Source organism: Lacerta agilis, chromosome 15 (assembly GCF_009819535.1).
Source record: "Lacerta agilis isolate rLacAgi1 chromosome 15, rLacAgi1.pri, whole genome shotgun sequence".
NCBI lineage: Eukaryota > Metazoa > Chordata > Lepidosauria > Squamata > Lacertidae > Lacerta > Lacerta agilis.
Genome location: NC_046326.1, coordinates 41,663,630 through 41,687,806, shown reverse-complemented (window position 1 = coordinate 41,687,806; position 24,177 = coordinate 41,663,630). Strand labels below are relative to the sequence as shown.

General features: G+C 45.4%; 2 protein-coding genes across 2 annotated transcripts in view; one reads left to right on the top strand and one right to left on the bottom strand.

The window, feature by feature from the left end:
- Positions 1 to 179: 179 nt before the first annotated feature.
- TMIGD1 (transmembrane and immunoglobulin domain containing 1) lies at positions 180 to 6,750 on the bottom strand. Its single transcript, XM_033171764.1, has 7 exons — positions 5,933 to 6,750; positions 5,553 to 5,653; positions 5,044 to 5,322; positions 4,091 to 4,369; positions 2,629 to 2,732; positions 1,158 to 1,198; positions 180 to 217 (listed from the first exon to the last, which is right to left on the bottom strand). The coding sequence occupies exons 2-7, from the start codon at positions 5,629 to 5,631 to the stop codon at positions 214 to 216; spliced, it is 786 nt and encodes a 261-aa protein (XP_033027655.1). The 5' UTR covers positions 5,632 to 5,653; positions 5,933 to 6,750; the 3' UTR covers positions 180 to 213.
- A 4,469-nt stretch (positions 6,751 to 11,219) lies between these two features.
- CPD (carboxypeptidase D) overlaps positions 11,220 to 24,177 on the top strand; it is a 36,725-nt gene continuing 23,767 nt past the window's right edge. The window contains exons 1-3 of the mRNA XM_033171762.1: positions 11,220 to 11,968; positions 17,375 to 17,622; positions 23,730 to 23,872. Coding sequence (XP_033027653.1) covers positions 11,256 to 11,968; positions 17,375 to 17,622; positions 23,730 to 23,872 — 1,104 coding nt within the window. The 5' untranslated portion in view covers positions 11,220 to 11,255. The remainder of the gene's footprint in view (positions 11,969 to 17,374; positions 17,623 to 23,729; positions 23,873 to 24,177) is intronic.

The following is a 24,177-nucleotide window of genomic DNA, read 5'->3' as shown; positions in this document are numbered from 1 at the left end:
ACACCAAAGGTCTGGCCAGCCTGAATTTCTCAATTATAAGCCAAATATATGCACTTGAACCTACAGGAGCAACTGTCAGACAGCAGAAAGTGTGCAGTTTTAAAATGCTATCAAAGAGGCCTCTGAACCAGGGCCCTTAAAAGCTGGAAGGGTCTTGTCATCTGTGGTGATGGGCAGGCGTGCTCCTTTGCTTGCTCCAGTGGAGGAATTCCTTCACCTGGAGGGGAAGAAAACAGATAAAAAGTAAACACATCTGAAAAGAGCACCCCATCTTGGCTAGATGATGATGATGATTTAAATTTGTATACTGCCCTTGATCAGAAGATCACAGGTTTACAGCATAACAATGCAAACTGAGAACACAACATAATGACAAAAAAACAAACCAAAAACAAACAAACCAATAACCTCCCTCCTACAAGCACATTTAAAAGACCATAGATTAATCAGCCACAGGCCTCGTTATAGAGGAACATTCTTGCCTGGTGCCTGATATAAATATAATATAGATACAGTAAGTAAGACAAGGCTCGTGTTGGGCTGAGAGCAGAGGCAGAGCTTTACCCAGAGAACAACAATGTTCCCTTTCATCGGCTCTGTGGTCAGTGGCTAGATTTAAATCACATGAGAATGGAGTGTACCTTCCCACCTTCAAAGATCAAAGAAAGGGAGAAAGCTAAAAGAGGGCTTTTCTGTAACTGTGGCTCTTTGCATGGTCACCTGTGCAGCCACACAGCTGTGTTTTGTGCCCATTCTGTGCAGGTTCACAAGTTGCACACCAGGCTAAAAAGCAGCAGCAGCACCAACATATCAACATGCCACAACATGCTTTTGGGGTCCTTTTGAAAGGCAACTTCCAGCACCCAGAAAACAAGGGGTGGCAGTTCCAAAGTAGGCCTCTCTCTTGGGAAGACTGCAGGTTCCCTCTTGCTTGCCTGGGGGGTTGCGGTTCTGGGGTGCTTTTCCCCTTGAGGCAAGGGGGGGGGCTGACAGGCTCCTGCACAAGCCCCATATTGATTGGGAGAGAAGGGAGTGCCTCTGGGTTTCCTGCTTCAGGCTGCACAATGCCTCTGGCCACCCCTGCTCCGAGGAAGAGTTTTTAGGGCCAGCTTCCTCACTGAGCTTTCTGAATAAGGACTGGTAGCAAAAATACTTACAGAGACGTGTTGCTTGACGAGTTGCACCCTATCCCAAAGCACTAAAAATAAAATAAAAAAGGAGGGGGGTGGAAAAGAGAAAGGCATAAATGTGACAACCTTGTCAGCTTTTGTATATTTATTTCTGCCACTGATTTCAGTGGACGTCTTCCAGCTGCATGGATTTCAGATGGGGGCTGAGTCTGTGGTTTTGGTAGGGCACTGATGGCTCACCTGTGGCTTTTCAGGTATGGTTGAGACCCCAACTCCCAGCAGAAGAATAAGGAAGAGTTTGGATTTGATATCCCGCCTTATCACTACCCGAAGGAATCTCAAAGCGGCTAGCATTCTCCTTTCCCTTCCTCCCCCACAACAAAAACTCTGTGAGGTGAGTGGGGCTGAGAGACTTCAAAGAAGTGTGACTAGCCCAAGGTCACCCAGCAGCTGCATGTGGAGGAGCGGAGACGCGAACCCGGTTCCCCAGATTATGAGTCCACCGCTCTTAACCACTACACCACACTGGCTCCCAGCAGCCAGCAATGATGGGAATTGGAGCCCCAACAGCATCTGCAGAGACACAGGAGAGCTACCCCTGTGCTAGGAAGTAGTAGCAAGTAGACATCTTGCAAATGTATACATAGCATCATGGAACTGTAGAGTTGGAAGGGACCCCAAGGATCATGCAGTCTAACCCCCCACATTGCAGGAATATGCAGCCGGCCAGCACCAGTTACCTGTGACGTTGGTGTTATCAGCACCACGCTCTAACCGGCTGAGCTACAACAAAGTAGCAGCTTTGGTTCCCACCTGAAACGGAGCCCTCGGCCCTGTTGAAATGGAGTGGCTGGAAGTGCCCCTTTCAACCCCGCTCACTCCTTGCTACAATACTTCCCCACTTTCAACAAAGCAAGCAGAAGATGACAACGCCTTCCTTTTGGGGAAAAGGGCTGTGGGTGGGAGGCATTTCAGTCTGAAGCACAACACCATAGCTGGGTCAGAAAGGTGTTCCCTGAATGGCGCCCCCTGTTGGCTGAGGCAACGCAAAGGGTTTGCCCGCTGGTCTCTGCCGTCTAATAAAGGGTGGTGATACACTTGGGTGCCTCTTTAGCTTCCAAAATGAAACCATCAATGTCTGGGCAGACAAAAGAAAGGACTTCTTTTCACAACGTATAGTTAAACTACAGAATTTGCCTCCAAAAAGAGGCAGTGATGCCCATCATCTTGGGTGGCTTTAAAAGAGGACTAGACAAATTCATGATGGAGGCAGCGGCTATCAATGACAACTAGCCAATGTCCGAGGTAGGAGGCCTCTGAATACCACAGGGGGGAGAGTGATGCTGTCGTGCTCAGATCCTGCCTGTGGACTTCCAACTGGGGCATCTAGTCGGTTACTGTGAGAACAGGATGTTGGACCAGATGGACACCCCCCCCTTAGGTCTGATCCAGCAGCCAGGCTCTCTTCTGATGTTCTTACATACCAGGTCCTTCTTACCTTTGCAATCCGCTTCCATCGAGCCACAATGCCAAAAAGGATAGTGAAAAAAACGACCACAGCTGCAGCAATGACAGCCTCCGTTGGGAAAGGGAGCTTCCCTCCTGTTGGGAGAACAAATGCAACTGGGTTTTGGATATGGAGTATCAATGCTATTAAATGCATTCAGTGAACATCAGAAGCTACCTTTCACCAGGTCAGGGTGTTTGCCCGTCTCATCACAGCACAGCCTACTCTGACTGGCAGCATCTCTCCAGGGTCTCTGGCAGAGAGAAGTCCTTCCCATTAACCTGCTACTTGGAGCTGCCCAAGATTGAACCTACATGCAAGGTGCCTGGTCTACCACTGGTCCCTCCCCAAACACAGGAGGCTGCAGACTTGACGGTTGTGAAAGGCCGAGAGTGTTTTATGCTCTCCTAGAACCATAAATGGAACAAGAGTGTGTTCAAGAGGTCCACAGGGGCAGCGTAGATATGGCGGTCCTGATCTTGCCAAATGCTGGCTCCTACCAGCCACTCCTGAATCTCAAATTGTGAGCATGAACCAGATGCTTAATATTCTGGGTGATGCCTTTGAGTCTATACTCAGGAACAGGGTCAAAACAAAATCGAAAATTCTTTCTAGTAGCACCTTAGAGACCAACTGAGTTTGTTCCTGGTATGAGCTTTCGTGTGCACGCACACTTCTTCAGATACCAGGAACAGGGGTGAGGGATGGGATCCAAAAGTCATCTAACCCAAAGGCGGGACCATTATCCCTTTAGTCCCTCATCCAAAGAAACTAGTCCAGGAGCAGGGGAGTCGAGGGACATGTTCCCTTGTTGCAACCTTCCAGAGATCACATCCCAGAGGTGGCCAGGGCCAAAGGCAAAGGTGTGCAGAACTACGGCAGTGACTCTTACTATCCCCTTAAACTCCAGCCACACAAAAGCCAGAGGCTGATGCACACTCCCCTCTCTCTATTCTCCACCCAGGTAAGTGAGAGGCATTATAACAATTCAAAGACAGGGGAAAGCGCCTGAGGTGAGCCTGGAGCAGGGCTGAGGAGTGTTCTGAGGGCCGGAGAGAAAGGCCTGGGGGTCCTGAGCTCCCCCAATCTGCTGATCTAGACGCAGCAAACAAATGGCTTCTTCGTAATGACTACCAGGGCCTTAACTTCATTTGCTCCCAGTTGCAAACACTGAGCTGCTGATGACGCAGCAGCTCCTGGGGGATTTGGAGGGCTGATCCTGCCTTCACAAGGTAAACCAGAGAGAAACCTGACCCCTGGGTGTGCTTTCAGGCTTGATATCCTGGTCTTTGAAGATGACCTTGCACAAGGCAAGACCTGCCTGCAGCCAACACAGGTAGGGAGGGAAGATGTCAAGGACATCAAGGCAAGCACCCAGCAAGAGGAGTTCAGCTGGCTGGGCTACAGGCCCCAAGTGGCCAGTGGGCCAGCCACATCACAGCAGTTGCATTACCTTCAACCGTCAGGTGGAAATCCATCTTCTCTGTAATCCCACCCAAACTAGCCACACAGGTGTATATCCCATTGTCGGATATCTGGGCCTTTGCAATGGTCAACTGAAAGAGCTCGCTGGTCTGATAAATGTGGTGACGGGATTTCTCCAGGGTCAGAATGCTGTTGTCCTTATACCAGGCCATCTGAGCAGGAGGGTTGGCCTTTGTGTGGCAATCCAGTGTCACATCAGTCTGTTCTTCCTGTGGGGAAAGGTCTTCTCCGCTGAGGATGGGGGGAACTGTGGAGAACAACAAAGGATCACATTCAACAGCACTCATTCCTCAATTCTTTGATATTACCCTTGACTGAATATTCAGAGCAGAGAGAAGGGGGGGTGGACTTGTAAAACCCCTCAAGTGCCTTAGCTCTAGCACTGGTCCCAAATGACAAAACACAAAATAGCAACCATTAAAAAAACAAAAACTTTTTTTTAAAAAAAACCAAGGTTGCTTCTGCCATTGCGCAGGCAGAGCACACAGGTCTGTAATTGCACAGAAACCAATTATTTTATTATTTATACCCCACCCATCTGGCTGAGTTTCCACAGCTACTCTGGGCGGCTTCCAGCAGAATATAAAACATAATAACACGTTAAACGTTAAAAACTTTCTGATACAAGGCTGCCTTCAGATCTCTTCTAAAAACTGTGTAGTTTATCTCCTTGACATCTGATGTGAGGGCATTCCACAGGGAGGGCGCCACGACCTGGTTCTATACAAATCAGATTGAATTTTAAATGTCATTTAATTTCTGGGCAAAAAAGGAGAGAAATCTAATATAAAAATGGACTAGATTCTCTCATATTTATGTATGTGTGTGTGTGTGTATTTATATATCTATATGAAATTCTGTAGAAAACCCAGCCTACAGCCACTGCCCCCCTTCCTCAGAAGCAGAGAGCCGGCCACTCACAACGGACATCCAGGACCACAGAGATCATGACAGATCCATCTCGGGCCAACTTGCAGGTAAAGGAAACTCCGTTGTCATCCACAGCGACGGGGTAGATGCAGACGCTGCTGGCATTCACTTTGTTTCCATCTTTCAGGTCGACCTGCGTGTCCCCTCGGAACCAGAGCAGCTCTTCTCCCTGGCTGTTATTGTGCACTGTGCACACGAGGGACTCTGCCACACCTGGCTTTGTTGACAGATGGTAGCCAGTAGTGTTGCCATTGATAGCCAGATGGGTGCCTGGGGAGGGGGAAAGACGTCAGTCTCATGAAGCAAAGTTTTGTAAAAAAAAAAAAAAAGACAGACTCTAAAAAATAGCATCAATAGCTGTCCTGATTCCAAAAAAAATCAACAGTTTGGCTGAATGAGTAAGAAGAGAGGATCATTTAATCTCCCCACACACACTTTAGGCAATTCAGATGCAGAACTCCATTGGGAAGCTCAGGTGAGGACCCACGCTGGTTTCGTACCTGTGACAGCACAAGGCAAAAGTGCAAAGATGAAGAGAGGTGTCCTGCAAAGGATGCCTACCATCCCCCCTGAGGCCATCTGCGAAGAACTCTGACAAGACCTGCAGCAGAAAGGAGGCAGGAGAGAGTCACTATGTGCCTTGTGGTAGTGATTGCCCCCGTAAGGTTGGAGGGGTCGCCCAAGCTCACCCACCCCAAAGTCAGCACCATCAATGCGCCCACATACATCTCCACCCACACAGTCCAGGGTCTACGAATGCCTTCCACATTTCGAGGAGCGACCTGTATATGAATTGAAGCTATGAGAAATAGCCCCCTGCCCCAGGAAATGCCACCTTGCTACCCCACTGCCCTCTTCTCTGCCAAATACTGACACTTACGTTGGGAAAGGCCAATCGTGTGGGCACTTGTCTTGAAATGGAGAGCAAACCACGGCCTTCCTTGGGCTTTTATAGGCACCCGTGGTTATATGTCTTTATTGCAGTGCAGAGACAAGTGATCCACTCGAGTTCAAGGCCGTGTTCTCTTAAGGACTTCCTGGGTAAACATTGGGTGCTTCTCTCTCTCCCAAAAGGAAGCTGGGCAAAAACCTTTCCCAGATTTATGGCCGTGGCTGAGGCAATAAGTAACAGCAGCAAAGTGCATCTAGATGGGTCAACCACCCCTGATTTTGACTCTGAAGGCAGCACACTGTCCTTCTGCGGGCAGAACGCCCTTCCCCTCTTACAGCACTGGGTGTACGTCTTTGTTGTTAAAGGTGGTCAAAGGCCACCTTTGAGGAGAGCCAGGCTGCCAGATCCTAAGATCCTACATCTTGCACTAGCGAGTCACAGCATTCTGCCCGTCTCTTCGCTCTGCTGAAGCAGAATTTATTACTCGCCTAAGCTACAAAGTCCAACAAGATCCAATCCAATATTATGTCAGCTCCTCATCCCTGAAGCCAAAAGGTTGAGAAGAAACTATTTGGCATCTATCCAAATAGAAAGAAAAGAAAGAAAGAAATATACATAATTAACAAGTCATTTTACCTCATGCTCAGGGCAACAGACAGCATTATTCTCTGGAAATTGTATACTAATGTTGACAGCCATTGCCACCAAATGTGCTATTGTTTTATACATTTGACAGACTTCACCTACATGAGCTGTAGCCACTGTTAACTCATTGCCTTGCTTTTGATGCAAGATTTTAAAGTGAAGAATGCCAGGCCTGGGGTTATTATGAGAAGCAATGGGGCAAAATCAGTGCACACAGGTCAGGTGGCGTTGAAGGGGGTAGCATTTGGATGACTCAATGAAACCAAGGCTCTGATCCAAGGAGGACCATTTTTTAAAACTTTTTGCAAAGAGAACTAAAATCTGAAAAGGAGCAGCCTTTGATTCCGCCAGAATAACACAACACTGAACCTAACTGAGAAGTGCTCTAGCACTGAGGTCAGAAGGAAGCTGGTACAGAAGGAAGGTGTCTCAGAAAAGGTAACCAATGGGGCCACTTACCACTTCTCAGCCACTCCTACTCGCTGTCACATTGGATGGGGTGTTCTTTCCTGTGCCTAATGTGGCTAAGCTCACAGTCAATTACTAAATTCCAATTTCTTGAGTGATGAGAGTTGCCACCAGGGGGAGCAGAAGCATAAGATTTAGGGCTGCCCTTTTGCAGCCTTGGAATATTTGCATTCCTTCTATTTCCAAACTGTAGGATGGAGGAGATTGAATGCAACGTGGCTTAGAGGGTGCAGGAGGCTCGCACTACAGCCAGGACCCTGCTGTAAGGGTGGTAATGTAAAATTCAACTTTTTGAAAATGTGCTTAAAGTGCTTTGCGTACAGGATTGAGGTAATCTCTACGGCTACTTTATTTGGAGGGAACTAAAGAGAAGAGGTGGCAGTTTCCCATGCCATGCTATTCAGTTAGATCAGAGTTGAGATTTAAAAATGGGGCCTTGTTCATAGTTCCTGCCTTAAACCACTATGCTGATGATCACCACTGTGAGAACTGGGTCGGTTCCCTGAAAGTTAGGGGGCAGAAAATATCCAGGCTGACAGAGAGCTAGACCAAGCATCTCCTTTACATTTGTCACAAGACTACAATTTTGCAATTAGACCAAAAGATTTGCTGTGCGCTGTGGAGGATTCTGTGCCTTCTTTGGAAGCATCCGGCAACAGCCACTGCAGGAAATTGGCATCCACCAACTGCAACCCCAGGCCATGAGACCAGATTGGGGGGGGGGGGGCAGGGGATGGAAAGGGAGTGCCAATCCTTAGAGCTTTTCTTGGGAACATGTTGAAATAGCCACAAAACATAATTAATTAGTCATCACCAGTCAGGTCCAGCATGTAACTGAAAGCCCCACACACCTGAGAAGAAAGGAGATCTAGGACGTGATAAGCTGAAAAGCTCACTTTCCACATTCTTAACCTCCCGGTCTTAGACCTGGTTTGGACCAGGTTTCAGACAGGTGTAAAGGGGAGAAGGGAACCTCATGACCTGGTAAAGACACAGCATACACAATATTTCAGAGTGCTCACCCTGGGCCTTTTGGTCTCTCTCACCACCCATAAAAATAGGATACCTATTCACTTGACTCTGGCACAAAAGCCCCACTCGTACACTATGTAATAGAATGAAAGTTTGCTGTCTCCCTCTTCTTTCTCCTCTGTTCTCTCTCCCCACTTCTCTCGCCCCCAACTGCATACTGCCTACGACAGTAATGTCTCACACTGAATATAAATAACCTGAACAAAGAACTCTACAAACTAAAAACTGAGACACTGTATGTACATTTGCTACCCAATAAAATCTTCCAATAAAAAACATTTTTCTAAGTGCTCAGCAGGCAGGTCTGTGGCTTTTAGGGAAGAGGAGGAAAAGGAAGAGACTGAAAAGAGGACAACAAGAAGGAAAATTAAAGAAGGCAGAGTTCCACAAAGTGCTTCTTTCAGGAGGAAGGGGCCCCACCTACAGCTCTGTTGAAGTGACTCTTTGGTCACAGACATGACCACAGTCCTTCCAATATTTACAGTTATGAAATATTGCTTTTAATTGCAAAACAGTATCCTCTCCTGGAAATACTGGAATTTGAACGTATGGTGTCAAAATATAAATTGCAAAAATGATCAAATAAATCATATGAATGAGAAGCAACATAGAATCAAAAGAAAATAATTACCAGCAGAAATGGGAAGGAGATTTTGGTTATATTACTGAATGTGTGGCAGTGGCTCTGGTTAAATATTCCACGGCAAACACCTGTATAAGTGTTAATCTCAAAGCTGAGTTAATCATGCAATAGTGATATTATTATTTATTGCACTTATTACTGTAGTTTTCTCACAAAAAGTAGCTTGAAGCAATTTACAAAATAGTGCAAAGATTAAAACCAGGATAAAGATAAAAGAGAATAAAAGCTAAAAATACATTCATACATATAAAATGAAGGTCTAATGCATCCATCATGTCCTAATCATACATATAGAACAGCAGGCGATTTCTGTTGGGAGTTGTAAAATGAATAGTGCCAATTTGCAGCTTATTTAATGGGCTTAATGGATCTTTATCTTGGAACCAGATATTCTGCAGCAAGGTGTTAAAAGAAATAGAAATGATTGCATGTTATAGACTCTCAATGGATCCATTAATCATACTCTTAGGATCTATCAAAGATTCAGGTACTGACAAGTGACAAAGAATATCCATGTTATAACTGAAAAAGAACAAGAACTTCCACATTGGAAGACTGAAACGTTGGACAGAGGATGTGACTAAAAGCTGACTAAGGTACTGGTAATCAAAATAAAGAAGGACAGATAATCTCACAACAGTTTTGTGGGGAAATGGAGTGTGTTTATAATGTACTGGTGTAATGGAGTGCAGAAAAATGTAAATCCATGTACTTTTATGTTTTATAATTTACTTTTCCTTTAATATGTTATATAGAGAATGAGAAGGGAAATGTGCATCATTATTCGTTGTTTTTTTTTTTGCTTCACTTTCTCTCCTCTCCTTAATTAATATTGTATATTGGTACATGACCTGAAAAAAATAAAATAGAAAGTGTGTGTGTGTGTGGTTAAACTTGCACATCATTGAAATCCACTTGACTGTAGAGAAACTGCATTTCCTCACCCTCCAAACACGGGGTGGGTGTCTCTAATTATTGCATGTTTCATGTTTCTTTCCACTTGGCAACAAAGTCTTAACATTCCATTCATTGTCATGACAAATGGCTTTTGGCCTCGTTTTGTCCTGGTTACTTCTGAAGAGGCTTTCAAAACCCTGCATGGGATCCAAGGGAAGCTTCTGCCCATGAGCAGCTCCTGTTAAGATTGCTTTCTCTCTTATATTTGGGGGTCCAAATGTTAAAAAGGTTTAAGTGCAACAGATGCAGAACCACAGAGCAGATGTAATGGCTGGCTGCATTATGGGATGGGTAAACACACAGCCAGCAACCGCTGGGGTGCGAGTGAGTCACAAATCATTCATGGCTTTAGTCCCATTATGAGAACAATGTTCCTACAGAGGAATTCCTGCAGGGTCAATGCCTTCTCCCAAGACCGCTCAGCTTCCTTGATTTCACAACTCTGCATATGTCAGTCTCAAGAAAACCTCGGCAAACAAACCTTGAAAGGGTTTGGCTGCCTGCAGGTGTTTTCCTTCCCACCTGTGGCACCAACTGACCACGAAGCTGATCCTAGTGTCCCTGTCCAAAAAGTCCATTATCTTCAGATCTTCTGGGGCAGCCTTTGCCAACTTATGGACTTTACTCCTGCAAAATGCAGTGATGGCCACTAACTTGGATGACTTTAAAATATTGAACAATTTCATGGAGGATGAGACCATCTATGGCTACTAAACACAAGTGGCTGTGTTCTCTCACCCCTGTGAATATCTGATGCTCAATTAATCTTTATTGTTATGATCTCGGATCAGCCACTAGAATACAGTCAAACACACAGAATCTTGCAGTTTACAGGCAAAATATCAGTTGATGGTTATCAGAAGTAGCGAGCCTCTGTGGCAACAGGAGGCTGGACTGGCTGGAGTCCGTTTGGCCTGATCAAAGGAAACAGACCCTTTTAAGGGAAAGTGGTCTTTTTTACAAGATCACGGTCAGTATCTGGTTTTTTTAAAACGTTTGTTATTTTGTTTTTTTAAATTAACTTGTCAGACATGCAGGATAAAAATACAATAGCTTAACAAGATGATAGATAAATCTAAGAAATTCCGTGTTTTCTGTTCCACACGTGACGCTGCACACGCGTGTATCCCACTCACGTGAACAGTTGGTTACGTCGACATCATCTCTACCTTTTCCACGTCTCCCGCTTTCAGCCCTGCCCCTCAACCTCTCCGTCATCTCCTCTGTCGTCTTTCATTGGTTCCCGTCATGCTTTCTCCCGCCCTTTCTCTCCTCCCCACCCCCGCTTCTTTCCATCCGTAGATTCCCGTTCTATCTCTCCCTACTTATTCACCAACCTCGAAACGTTTTTTCTCTCCCCATCGGCCCCTCAAGGGTTAAACAACGCCCCCTTTCGCTTCTTAAGCCCGCCCTACAGCCTTTCTTATTGGCCCCCTTCCCCTTTCCTATTGGCTGTTTGCCGTCTTCTCCCTCCTCGCCAATCGAGTGTCGAGTTACCTCAGCGAGCACTTTTCCTCCCCTCAGCGGAGGCGAGCGAGCGAGCGGCCTGTCACATCTGAGGCGGCGATGGCGGGCCGGGGCGGAGGTGGCGGTCTATTGCCCTTCGCGTTATCTTCGTTCTTATTATTTTTGTTGTGGCGGCGTGGAGCGGAGGCGGCTCACATTAAGAAAGCGGAGGCCGCGGCCTCCACGGAGCCCTCGGCTGCCGGCGGCGACGCGGCGACGCGCTACCTGGACGAAGCGGAGCTGGGGGCGTCGCTGCGTCGCTTGGCGGAGGACGAGGCCCCTCGCGGCTTGGCCAGGCTCTTCTCCATCGGCCGCTCGGGCGAAGGCCGGGAGCTGTGGGTGCTGCGCCTCAGCGCCGACCTGCCGGAGCCCGGCGGCGGGAGCGGCGACGTCGGCGACCCGGTGGGCGGACCCCCCATCCCGGGCCGCCCGCAAGTCAAGCTGGTGGCCAACATGCACGGCGACGAGGCCCTTGGCAGGGCCCTGGTGGTCCGCCTGGCCCGCGAGCTGGTTGCGGGGTGGCTCCGCGGGGAACCCCGGGCGCAGCGCCTCCTCAACGGCACCGACCTCTACCTCATGCCCAGCCTCAACCCGGACGGCTTCGCCCGCGCCGAGGAGGGCGACTGCGGCGCCGAGCAGGACGCCTCCGGGAGGGAGAACGCCAGGGGGAAAGACCTCAACCGCAGCTTCCCGGACCAGTTCGGGGCAGCCCAGCCGGACCTGGCCAACGTCCCCGAAGTGCGCGCCCTCATGGACTGGATGCGGCGCAACCGGTGAGGGGGAGGCGGGGCTCGGTCGCAGTGGGCGGGGCGCGGGGGCGGGGTCTCGTGGCGCAGGGCGGGTCAGACGTTTCCTCGGAGGCGGGGCTTCCTCGTGCTAAATGAGGTTCTGTTTGTGGGCGTGGCTTCATTGAACAGGGGCGGGGTCTCGTGCTGGGGGGTGGGGGTCATGTTGCAGGGTGGGCTAGGCTTACCTTGAGAGTAGGGCTTCATCCTATGGAATATGTTGAGGCATTATTAGCATCATAGCTGTCAAGTTTCGGATTTGAAAATAAGGGATCAGTACCCTCACCTGTTCCGGGGACAGTCTACGGTTCTCAGGGACAGTCCACGCTGTGGTAATCCCCCCAGGCTACAAATTAATTTACCCCAGGAAAGAGAAATCAGGGCAGAGAAAAGAAAGCACTTATTCACGCAGCACACGGTTAACCTCTGGAACGCCCTGCCACAGGGAGCAGCGATGGCCACCAGCTTGGATGGCTTTAGAAAAGGATTAGGCCAATTCATGCAGGAGGAGACGACCACTGATGGCTTCTGGCCGGGTTGGCTCTGCTCTGCCTCCAGTTTGGGGCAGCAATGCTTAATCTGAGCACCTGTTGCCAAGAAACATTCGTCTATTTTATCTTCTTTTTATATCTGTCTGTCTGTCTGTTATTAGGTATTTATATTCCACCTTTTTCTCCAAGGAGCTCCCTGGTCCTAGGTAAAGGTAAAGGGACCCCTGACCATCAGGTCCAGTCGTGTCCGACTCTGGGGTTGCGGCGCTCATCTCGCTCTATAGGCCGAGGGAGCCGGCGTTTGTCCGCAGACAGCTTCCGGGTCATGTGGCCAGCATGACAAAGCCGCTTCTGGTGAACCAGAGCAGCGCACGGAAACGCCGTTTACCTTCCCGCCGGAGCGGTCCCTATTTATCTACTTGCACTTTGACATGCTTTCGAACTGCTAGGTGGGCAGGAGCTGGGACCGAGCAACGGGAGCTCACCCCGTGGCAGGGATTCGAACCGCCGACCTTCTGATCAGCTAGCCCTAGACTCTGTGGTTTAACCCACAGCGCCACCTGGTCCTAGTCCTCATTTAATCCCCACAACAGTCTTGTGAGGTAGGCAGGCAGGCAGGGCTGAGAAAGGCAGGGACCCAAGGAGTCCCCGGACTCCAACTCTCCTTCCCAGAAATAAGGGAAATTTAAGGGATATCAACAATAAGGGATAGCAGCGGGAAACGGCTTGGAATAAGGGAGTTTCCCGCCCAAAAAGGGAGACTTGACAGCTATGATTAGCATACATTAGTCACTTATTCATGACTTCCCATTTTTAAAGGAAAAATTAAAACATGGGGCTTCTTTGTTTTGGGGTGGGACCTCTGCTATGGGCGTAGCCAGGATTTATGTTGGGGTGCAGCCCCCCCCCCCGCATTGGCTATGCCCATGGCTTGTCCTAGGTGCTTCAATCTTTGGCTGGGCTGGGCTGGAGCCTTATTGTATGTTGACTGGTGATTTGGGGTGGGTTCTTATTTAGTAGGCAGAACCAAGTGTCTCTTGGTGGGTATGCTTTGCGTGGGGACAGGGTCTCTGTGCTGTATGGATGGGGGTTTTTTTTGTTCAGGTTTAACCTGGAATCTTAGAATTGTAGAGTTGGAAGGGACCACAAGGGACATCTAGTCCAATTTCCTGCAAAGCAGGATTTTTTTTTTTTAGTCCAACATAGTACTCTTACCCACAAGCTTGAGATTAAGAGTCTCGTCCTCTACCGACTGAACTATCCTGTGGGCCCTTATTGGTTGGCAGGGCTCATTTGTGGTGGGAGGGTGTCAGCTTTATGTGGTTGGGTGCAGCTTCCTTCTCTGGAGGTGGGATCTCATAGAATTGTAGAGTTGCAAGGGACCCCTAGGGTCATCCAGTCCAACCCCCTGCAGTGCAGGAATCTCAGCTGATATAACTGATAAAGTTCTGTAGAATGTGTTACCGGGGTGTGAAAACAATCAATATCCCAGGATCCCCAGGCATGTACCTGCAGATGATGGAGATGTCAGGCATCTTCACTTGGTTGCAATTACAGTAGTCAAAAGCCAGGTGAAAAATCCGCAGAATGTGCCTGGCTCCTGGCGAATTTCAAATGCTGTGACAGATAGCCATCCAAAATCTGTTTAAAACCTCCAAGGAAGGAGAGTCCACCACCTCTCATGGGAATCTCTTCATACAGCTGTTACTGTCAGAAAGTTATTCTTGATATTTAGTTGTAAACTCCTTTCTTATAACTTGAATGCATTGGTTTGGATCCCAGCCTCCTCAACAGGAGAAAACAAGCTTTCTCCATCTTCCAAGTGACAAACTTTTAGATATTTGAAGATGTCTTTCATATTTCCTCTCAGTCTCCTCTTTACCAGACTAAACATGCCCAATTCCCTCAATAATTCCTCATAAGGCTTGGTTTCCACCCTTAATCATCTTGGTTGCCCTCCTCTGCACATATTTCAGCTCGTCAATATCCTTGAATTGTGGTGACCAGAACTGGACACACGCCTCCAGGTGAGCCTGGGAAAACAAGACAGAATACAGCAGGATTATTACTTCCCTTGATCTGGACACTAGACTTCTGTTGATGCAGCCTAGAATAGCCTAAGTTCTTTTTACTGCTGCATCACACTATTGACTCATGTTTAGCTTGTGTTTTACTAACACCCCTAGATACTTTTCACATGTACTACTGGCAATTCAGGTGGCTCCTGTGTTATATTTCTGCTGCTGGTTCTTCCTGCCTAAGTGTAGAATCTTACATGATGCTTGGAAGGCCAGGCTTTTCCTTGGGGGCCAGGTCTAATAGTGCTGAGCCAGTTGAGCTTTCATTGGTTGGCAGAGCTTCTTGGCTTACGTGGTGGGATCCCTACTGGGTGTTTCAGTCAGGGCTGGGCCTCATCATATGCTGTCTATGTTATTTGGGGGTGCAGTGGAAGGTTTTAAGAGGTCCATGGGTGGCAGTTGTTCTGTACTGGGTTAGGGACACTGGATAATTGGATGTCTTGGCTTGTCCCTTTTTGAAGCCCAGGAGCTAGCTTATTCTCTCATGTGGGGATGAAAATATTTTCTACATTTTTGGCTGGAAACCAAAAATCAGAAGGCAAAGCCTCAAGTAGATACTAGGGATGAAAACATTCATTGAAAACTGCAATTGTGTTTTGGGTATACTGCCACAACATTGCTGTTTTTCACACAAAAGAGTAAATGGAGTAGAGGGAGAAAATGTCTTGACCCATGACCCAAACAAGGTGACATGCTAAAATGTGTTGGGCAACTGTAATTTTCCTCTCTTCATTCCAGGCATCATGTTGAGGCTCAGGTGCTGTGTTGGTTATTTTCCAGTTCCCTTGGTGCTATCTGCTCTTAATCCCCTTCCCTATGTCACAAACTGGATTAAAGAAATAAAAATATAATACTGTACTATCAAAAAGAAACCAACAGAACAACTAAATAGAAGTTACAGGAACACCAGCCGTTAAACACACTTCTATCACCTGGTACTTAAAAACTGAGGTGAGAGACCTTAACTAAGCCAGGTGGGACTCCTGGGAAGTAAGTTCCTTTGTGCTGTCATGGAGATAGCCTGGTCCTGTTCTGTGTCACCACCCTTAACAACTCTTATGAAGGGGAAACAGACAACAAGATTTCCATAGATGATTCTCAGTATAGTTGATCTTTTGTGGGTGAGACCAGTTTCTAGGTGGCCTTCATTGCTGTAGAGAACTGGATAGGAGATCTGGAGTGTGTAGTTAGAGAAGCCATGGAGAGAGGATTTTAACCTTAAAGTAAGTATCTGTGGTTATAGTGGGACTTTAAAACAATTTTTATTCTGAGGGTCCAAGGGATTGCACATTTTTGATACAGTCGTACCTTGGTTCTCGAAGGTAATCTGTTCCGGAAGTCTGCTCGACTTCCGAAAACGTTTGAAAACCAAGGCACAACTTCCAGTTGGCTGCAGGAGCTTCCTGCACTCAAGTGGAAGCTGCGTCAGACATTCGACTTCCATAAAATGTTTGAAAACCAGAACACTTACTTCCGTGTTTTCGGTGTTTGGGAAGCAAAACATACGAGTACCAAGGTGTTCGAGAACCAAGGTACAACTGTACTGTGAGTGGGAAGTTGGTTAGGAATTCTAGGCTGGTTGGGGGGTAGTTATGGTTGGAGAAGATGCTGTTTGTATGGCTTGTCCCCTTTGCACAGGAACATATTGGCTACTGAGAGGAGAACTGGGTTTGCTTGTGGCAAATACATGGTAAGCAGTGTTGCCTTTGGTTACTGCAAAATACTATTCTTCCAAACTTGAAATTTATTACCATGCAGTGGTCTTGATGTTCTGCTGATGTTCTTCTGCTTGAATGAAAACAAGAGCCCAATAAGGATTTGTGAATGTGCTTGTTGCAGTTCTGATGTACAAAATCTGACTTCTTATGCTGGGTGTCTCAAGATCTTCCATGTGACAATGCATATTCAAATCTACATTCTCTCAGCTCTATCTGTTTAAAATTACCTCAAATTAAAATAACAGAAGCTGCTAAAACTGGCTAAACAAGGCAGTCCTTTGTGGTTGCCCTTCTGCCTTGGTTTAGGGCTTAAAATGATTACAATTGCAATACTATGTCACTGGTACAAAACTGAATAAACATCAAGCTTTATGCATGCTTTAGTTTAACAATTTATGAGTTGTTTTTCTTGAATAGAATGCAGTGCTCTGGTTGGTGCTCAGTAGTTTGTTAAAATAGGGCTTTTCTGATGTTGACTGGTTTAAAAAAACCAAATGCTTAATATCAAGTGCTTTTGGAAGGAACCCTAAGATTCTTTATCAGCTGAGAAGAACGTTTAAAGATAGGTGTACAGTCACTTGTGACAGGGCTAAAGAAATCTATGCTGTTTCCTAGGCACTTCCATTTCCTAACTACAGTAGTCTGCAGACTTAATTCCCATCAGTCTGAATCTCAATTGGTGTTGACAAGCTTATAGGAATAGTCTCCCTAAAATTACTATGCTTGTGGGTTCTGCTGCTTGTAACTTATTTTTATGACCTGGCTTCCTGTGCTTAGCACCAAGTTTGTTTGCCGACTTAATTGCTGATAATGGTCTGAATTGCCTTTAATACTGGTTCCTTCATTGTGAACTGTCTTTTTATAATACAGGGGTTGGTGTGGTCCCCCCTTCTAAACGCAGCACTCTGTAAACCTCATCACACTGACTCAGGGATCATCTTCTCTTGCTGACAAGTTGTTTTGCAGTTTCTAAAAAGAGCCACCATGTTTCCTCCCAAAAGAAATCTAGTGTGATGAGATAAAACATGCCACATTAACCTGATTGCATCTTTACCCTGCAGTTATATTTTTTGGTTCTGATGACTGTTGTGCTTCTGTTGAAAACAGGTTTGTGCTTTCTGGGAACCTGCACGGGGGATCTGTTGTTGCAAGCTATCCATTTGATGACTCCGCTGTGCACAAGACCTCTGGGGTGTACAGCAAATCTGCCGATGATGAGGTATTCAGGTATTTAGCAAAGGCTTATGCATCAAACCATCCAATAATGAAAACTGGCACCCCAAACTGCCCTGGGGAGGAAGAAGAAACTTTCCAAGATGGCATCACCAATGGTGCTCAGTGGTACGACGTGGAAGGTAGGCTGCTCAAGTGAACTACTTTACTAGTGTCTTCCAAAAGAGTAGCATGTTGCCCTTTACTGTATTGTCACTTTACTGCTGCTGAAATCCTGCAGGCAGCATCAAGGTGATGACATGATTGGTGCTGGTTATTGATTCTATGTGTTTGCATTTCATATGTCATTCAACAAAAGCCATGTAAAGAAAATGCCTGGCTCAATTGTTGTCAAACATTTTTTTTAAATATAAGCAAACTTTTATAGCTAGCTTTGACACATTGCAGCTAGCTAGCTAGCTGTCTGTTGATGTTGCCTAATTTTGTTTTAACAGGAGAGACCTTCTCCCAGATTTACAAAGCATTTATGGAGCACTACTGTGTGCCATCCTTTTACTGTTGAATATGGCCTGTAAGACGTAGGTTGATGGGTATAGATACTCCATTGGACATGAGGCTGCTTTGCTTGAGTATGTGGCCTTTGAGCTACCTTTGGTACTAGAGTTGCTTGTCTGCATTCAGAGTACTGAATTTGTCTGTAGCTACCATGCAGAGCCCTCCTAAATATGCTGTCTTGAAAGTAAGCATTGCTGAATTCATTTGAACTTCACGACTAACTGGTGCCTAACCTTGCTTATTTTCCTGTTCGGTCCCACATTCTCTTTCCCCCCCTTTTTTGTATTTTGCCTATTATGCTGTAAGGCTGCAGGCAAGGATTGTGTTTTCCTTAATCTCTGTAAAGCTGTAATTTGGGGGGGGGGGGGAAATGAGGCACTTGAAAAATAAAGTTCCTAAGAAAGTTTGCTTAGAATTGCAACACATGGTGCAAATGAAGAGAACCCGTGGGCCAGTCTTCCAAAACTTACAATTTCTAGGTTGCATAAAATAACTTCACTTTTGGGGATTTAACTGTGATAGAAAAAATTATAGGGTCTTCCTGTAGGAGTGACTGCCAGTATGGTATGTTTGCCTTTATTTCCACACCTGATAGTGAGCTTCTGAGCTTTACTAATGGCTGAGCATAGGATTTACATGGCTTTGAAATGGTATTTAACCCCATCAGAAGTAATTTGGGTATGTCACCCAGGTTATAACACAGCTCAAAAAGTAGCATCAGCTGCATTAGAAAGGTTTTTATGTTAGTATTTCCATACAGATTTACAGTGTGAAAGCTATGCGTGTTTACTTAGTTTTTTTTTTACATGCTAATCAGATTTGAAAAGCATATTGCAACGTTTCTTTTTAATTGCCTGCTTTAGACTCACATTTCTTCTGGTATTTTTTTCTTACCTAAAACCATTTGCAAAATACTTGCATTAATTGCTTGTAGATAATCTCATTTCTCCTTATTTAAAGTAATTTTGCCCCACTCTTTAACTGAAAAGGTTCCCTGAGTGGTTGCAAAGATCAGTAATAAAATAGTACTTGTTCTCAGGCTTACAGTCTAAAATACGTAACACAAAAGGAATTAGGAGGGAGGAGAGAAAAAGAAACACAGACAGACACTAGTTTTTAGTGTTCTTACAATGGCCAGCTGGAATGGAAGCAGTTCAAAGAGAGGAAAGCCAAAAGTTGTTGGTCTCTCAGCTGAGCCTAAGAGGTGGTCCTCCCTCCCTTCTCTCACTTGCTGTAGCCTGATAGAAGCTGACTCTTAAAGTCAAGCCAGAGCTCTTTATACTTGTCCTTCCCCCGACATTCTTTTTGTCTTGTCAAAATTATTCAGTCAACTAATCACTACAATAAGGGACGCGGGTGGCACTGTGGGTAAACCACAGAGCCTAGGGCTTGCTGATCAGAAGGTCGGCGGTTCGAATCCCTGCGATGGGGTGAGCTCCCGTTGCTCGGTCCCAGTTCCTGCCCAGCTCCTGCCCACCTAGCAGTTCGAAAGCACGTCAAAAGTGCAAGTAGATAAAAAGGTACCGCTCTGGTGGGAAGGTAAACGGCGTTTCCGTGCGCTGCTCTGGTTCGCCAGAAGCGGCTTAGTCATGCTGGCCACATGACCTGGAAGCTGTACGCCAGCTCCCTCGGCCAGTAATGCGAGATGAGCGCCGCAACCCCAGAGTCGGACACGACTGGACCTAATGGTCAGGGGTCCCTTTACCTAACCTTTAATCACTACAATATTTGCTCAACAACAACAAAGATACTTCAAACATCATCAGATTTTATGCCAAACTACCTTAATTTTAGAATTACAATTGCAGTTAACATTAAAAATGAAAATTATGTGTATTGTGAATTATGGTATTCATGTCTATAGAAATCCTGCCCAGCATTTAACTACTTTTGTTTTTATAATCAACATAAGTATCAGATGTATTGATGGATAAACATCTCTCTTTGGTCCTAGTAGCGTTAAACTTTTTAGAAATACAGGACCAGTCATGTGAACACATCTTATTTTGGCTGGCCAAATGCCTAACTAAACTGTTAAATAAAAGTTTTCCTTCATGCTGTTTACCAGTAGTTGCCAGCTCTTTTTCCTGCTTCCTTTCCACTACAGACACACCCAGATGGTGGTAGAAGCTCTGGGTTTGCTAAATCAACAACATTTCACAAGCAGACAGAATGAGTGAATGCTTGTGAAGCTGCACACTGTCACTTAATTTTGAACCAGGATATCCTGAAGGGACTAAGTTAATTCACTCTTAACAGTGGCTAGTTCTGCTCAAAAGTTCAGGGTTGCATCCAAATAAATTTAACTCAGAAACTCATTGAAATTAATGGATGATAAGCTAGTTATGCTCCTTAATTTAAATGGTTCTGCTTTATGTACGACTAACATATGATGACCCCCATCATTCAACCTGGACACTGAGGTCTAGCACCGAGGGCCTTCTGACGGTTCCCTCGCTGCGAGAAGCAAAGTTACAGGGAACCAGGCAGAGGGCCTTCTCAATAGTGGTGTCCACCCTGTGGAACACCCTCCCATCTGATGTCAAACAGATAAAGAACTATACAACTTTTAGAAGACATCTGAAAGCAGCCCTGTTTAGGGAAGTTTTTAATGACTTATGTTTTAATGTACTTTTAATCTTTTGTTGGAAGCCGCCCAGAGTGGCTGGGGAATGAATGAATGAATGAATAAATAAATAAATACTACTACTACTACTACTACTACTACTAACAGTAGATAGAACCCTCTGTTAGGTAGAATATAGGTTCGCCAACAGTAACATCCCCTGTGTGAGCTCCTGCAGGAAGCCAGTTTGATTCCCAAGTTTGTGAGGGCTTCCTTTTTGCCAAGCATAAGCTGTATAACTTTCTAATCATCAGGGAAATGTTGGCAGTTTTGTTTGTGGTCTGGCCATGCTCTTCCTTGTTTTCTAGCTGATGAGGGATAAGGTTTCCTCTCATCTCCTATCCCTGATGTGGGTTCTTTAGTTCAGATGTGACCTCTTTAGTTTGGTTGGTTTGCCTGGTGCTGCCATTTCACTTGCACATTCATCTGTGTATTGCCTGTTTGAACTGAAGATTATTATTATTTTAGTGGCTATCTCAAGGAACACGTATTCTCCCTGGCTTTTAAAGATTTGGTGAATCAGGTTCACTTGGTTGCTAATGTCAGGTGGTTAGTGACCTGTGGAAATGCCATAGAACAATATTCCCATGCAGTATCTCACCACTAGTTTAAAAGTTTTTATTCATCTCCTAAACATGCATAGAATCACATTGTTTGTGTAATTTCAGTGGTGATAGAACACTTTCACTGTGTGGAAAGCAGGAAACTAAGCAATGCCTTTTGGTAAGAGGTCACCACCATGAATGTGGTGTAACGGGAATTGGTAGTCTGAAAATAAGCAGCAATTAGTGTAGATTTTCAGAAGGGGAACAGGTTCACACTAAGGCCACTTCCTTCTTAATTCCCTTCAGATATTTTTTCTGCCTTAAAATCTTGGTACTGTATATATAACCCACTCATTTTAAATGTGCAACTGCTGAAATAGAGCTGCCAGGAGGAGCTAAAGGCTATCTAGGGAATTGGCCATTAACCGTTAAGTTAAGTTCATCTCTTACCCACCATCCGCACCACATTTTGTCACTTACTAAATGAATTGCACACTAACCCAAATGTTGTAACTCTTCTGAGCAGAATCTTTCTCTTACTTGGCACTTTCAAAGGTGCAGAGTTACTTGAGCTTGGATGGGCAAGGCTTTTTTCCTTTGGTCATATTTCGCTAACCTTGTTAACATTCTTTTGTGTCTACCTCCCCTCCCAACCCACAAAAAAGTAACAATTTTGTCTGCTGAAGAGTTGCCTTTGGTCTTGATCTGTTGCAATAAACCTCATGCTGCAGTTTCTGTTAATGTGGAGAGCCAGGCAGCTCAGTGTTGTGGTTGGTGAGTCAGTCTAGGACAAGGAAGCCCTGGGTTCGGCCCTGTATACCTGAAGGAGCGTCTCCCCACCCTACCCCCATCATTCTGCTCAGACACTGAGATCCAGCTCTGAGGGCCTTCTGGCTGTTCCCCGATTGTGAGAAATTAGGTTACAGTGAACCAGGCAGAGGGCCTTCTCAGTAGTTGGCACCCACCCTGTGGAACGTCCTCCTGTCAATGTCAATGTCAATGAAATAAACAACTATCTGACTTTTAGAAGACATCTGAAGGCAGCCCTTTATAGGGAAGTTTATGGTATTTGATGTTTTACTGTGGTTTCATAATTTGTTGGAAGCTGCCCAGATTGACTGGAGTAACCCAGTAAGATGGGCGGCACAGAAACAATTTATTTATTTATTTATTTATTATATTTAAAATCCCAACTTTACCACAAAGCTTACTGTAGGACCTTCTCTCTTAGCCTAGCCTACATCACAGGGTTGTTGTAAGGGGAAAAAATGGGATGAGGGCAAACTATGTATACTGCTTGGAGCTTCTTGAAATAAAGGTATGGGATGTTTAATAGAATATTTTTTCTCCTCCAAGGGAATAAAGCTTGTAGCTTGCCTTCTGAAGAGATGCCTTGCCTGTATAACATGAGTATCTTGAAGAGCATTATACCGTGTAACAAATGACAGAAAGCCTTTGTCACTGTGGTAGTGAAACCCATATAAGTTTACATAGGCATTTCAAGAACGATATGCCATTCCCTGCTAATCTGGCCAGTGTCCCTTGGGACTTCTAATCCTGTTTATCACCAAGTGCTGAACTGTTGGAGGTTAAGAACACAGAAGATCCTGTCTGATAAAATTGCTCTGAAAAGAAGTAAAAATGTCTTTATTTTTTATTAATTAAATTTGTATAGTGCCCTTCATCCAAAGATCACAGGGCAATTTACAGCATAATAATAAAAAATGAAAACACAGAATACATAACCAAACCAATAACAGCCCCCCCCCAACCAACACATTTAAAAGGCCATAGATTGTTTAATCAGCCAAAGGCCTGATTTTAGAGGAAGCAATTTTGTCTGGTGCCTAAAGATGTATAATGAAGGCACCAGGCAAGTCTACCTGGGGAGAGCATTCCACAAATGGGGAACCACCCTAGAAAAGGCCTGTTCTCGTATTGCCACCCTCTGGACCTCTCGTGGAGGGTTGGTTGAAGGGATAGACTGGGTGGTGGTGGTGGTGATGCTGGCCAGGCACTTGCGAGAAGTGAGGGAAGTATGGCTTCTGCTTTAATCACATTCTGAGCTTTTTCTGACAATGTGGCTAGAGGTGCCAAATAAGAGAAGCTGCTGGATCCTCAGTTCTGTTTGCTTGTAAAGGGGTTGGGGTATTTACCTATTAAGTGTGTTTTCTCCTATGTTCCATTCCAGAGCCAAAGCCACGGCACCTGGATTTTGCTTTTGGCTTAATTTTCTCCCCCTCTTCAGTTAATGAGTTTTTCTAGTCTAGTAAAATAACTGCTAATACACTATTTGGACACTTCTTAAGATATTGCAACCAACTTTTGCACGATGGTTCCTGAGTTCAATGAGCTGGTTTTCAGCTGTGTTACATACAATTGGATGCCATTTTGAATCAAAGTGGCATACTGATTTCAAAACTGCATTGGTCCCCCCCCCCCTTAGAGTACATAAGCATTGGAAAGTAAAAGGCTGCTAGTTTAAAATAATGTAAAGAAATACTGCTGAAGACAGAAGTCTCTTGAGTGATAGTACTTTAATTCTTCCCTTTAAATTCCTTAGGTGGCATGCAGGATTATAACTACTTGTGGGCCAATTGCTTTGAAGTCACCTTTGAGCTTTCCTGCTGTAAATACCCACCAGCTTCGCAGCTTGAGAAGGAATGGGAGAATAACCGGGAATCTCTTCTCGCCTTCATTGAAAAAGTAAGACATTGTTTTGGCCCTTTTGCAGGCTGTTTGAAATGTCAACTGCTTCCATCTGTACTTGTGTTGAAAGGTGATGACCCCATTCACAGGCATTGGCCAATCAGACGAAGTAGAAAGCTCACAAAATGTAATATGACTGATACCTACATTTTCCGGAAACAACTGAATACATGTTTGTCCTGATGGGTTTTTTTCCTCAGTTGGATGAGTAGGTCTCTGCCATGGGTATAATATTCTTTATTTTATTTTGTTTATTTTATTTTGTCTTATTGGTTTGTTTCATTTAAATATATCTGCTGGGG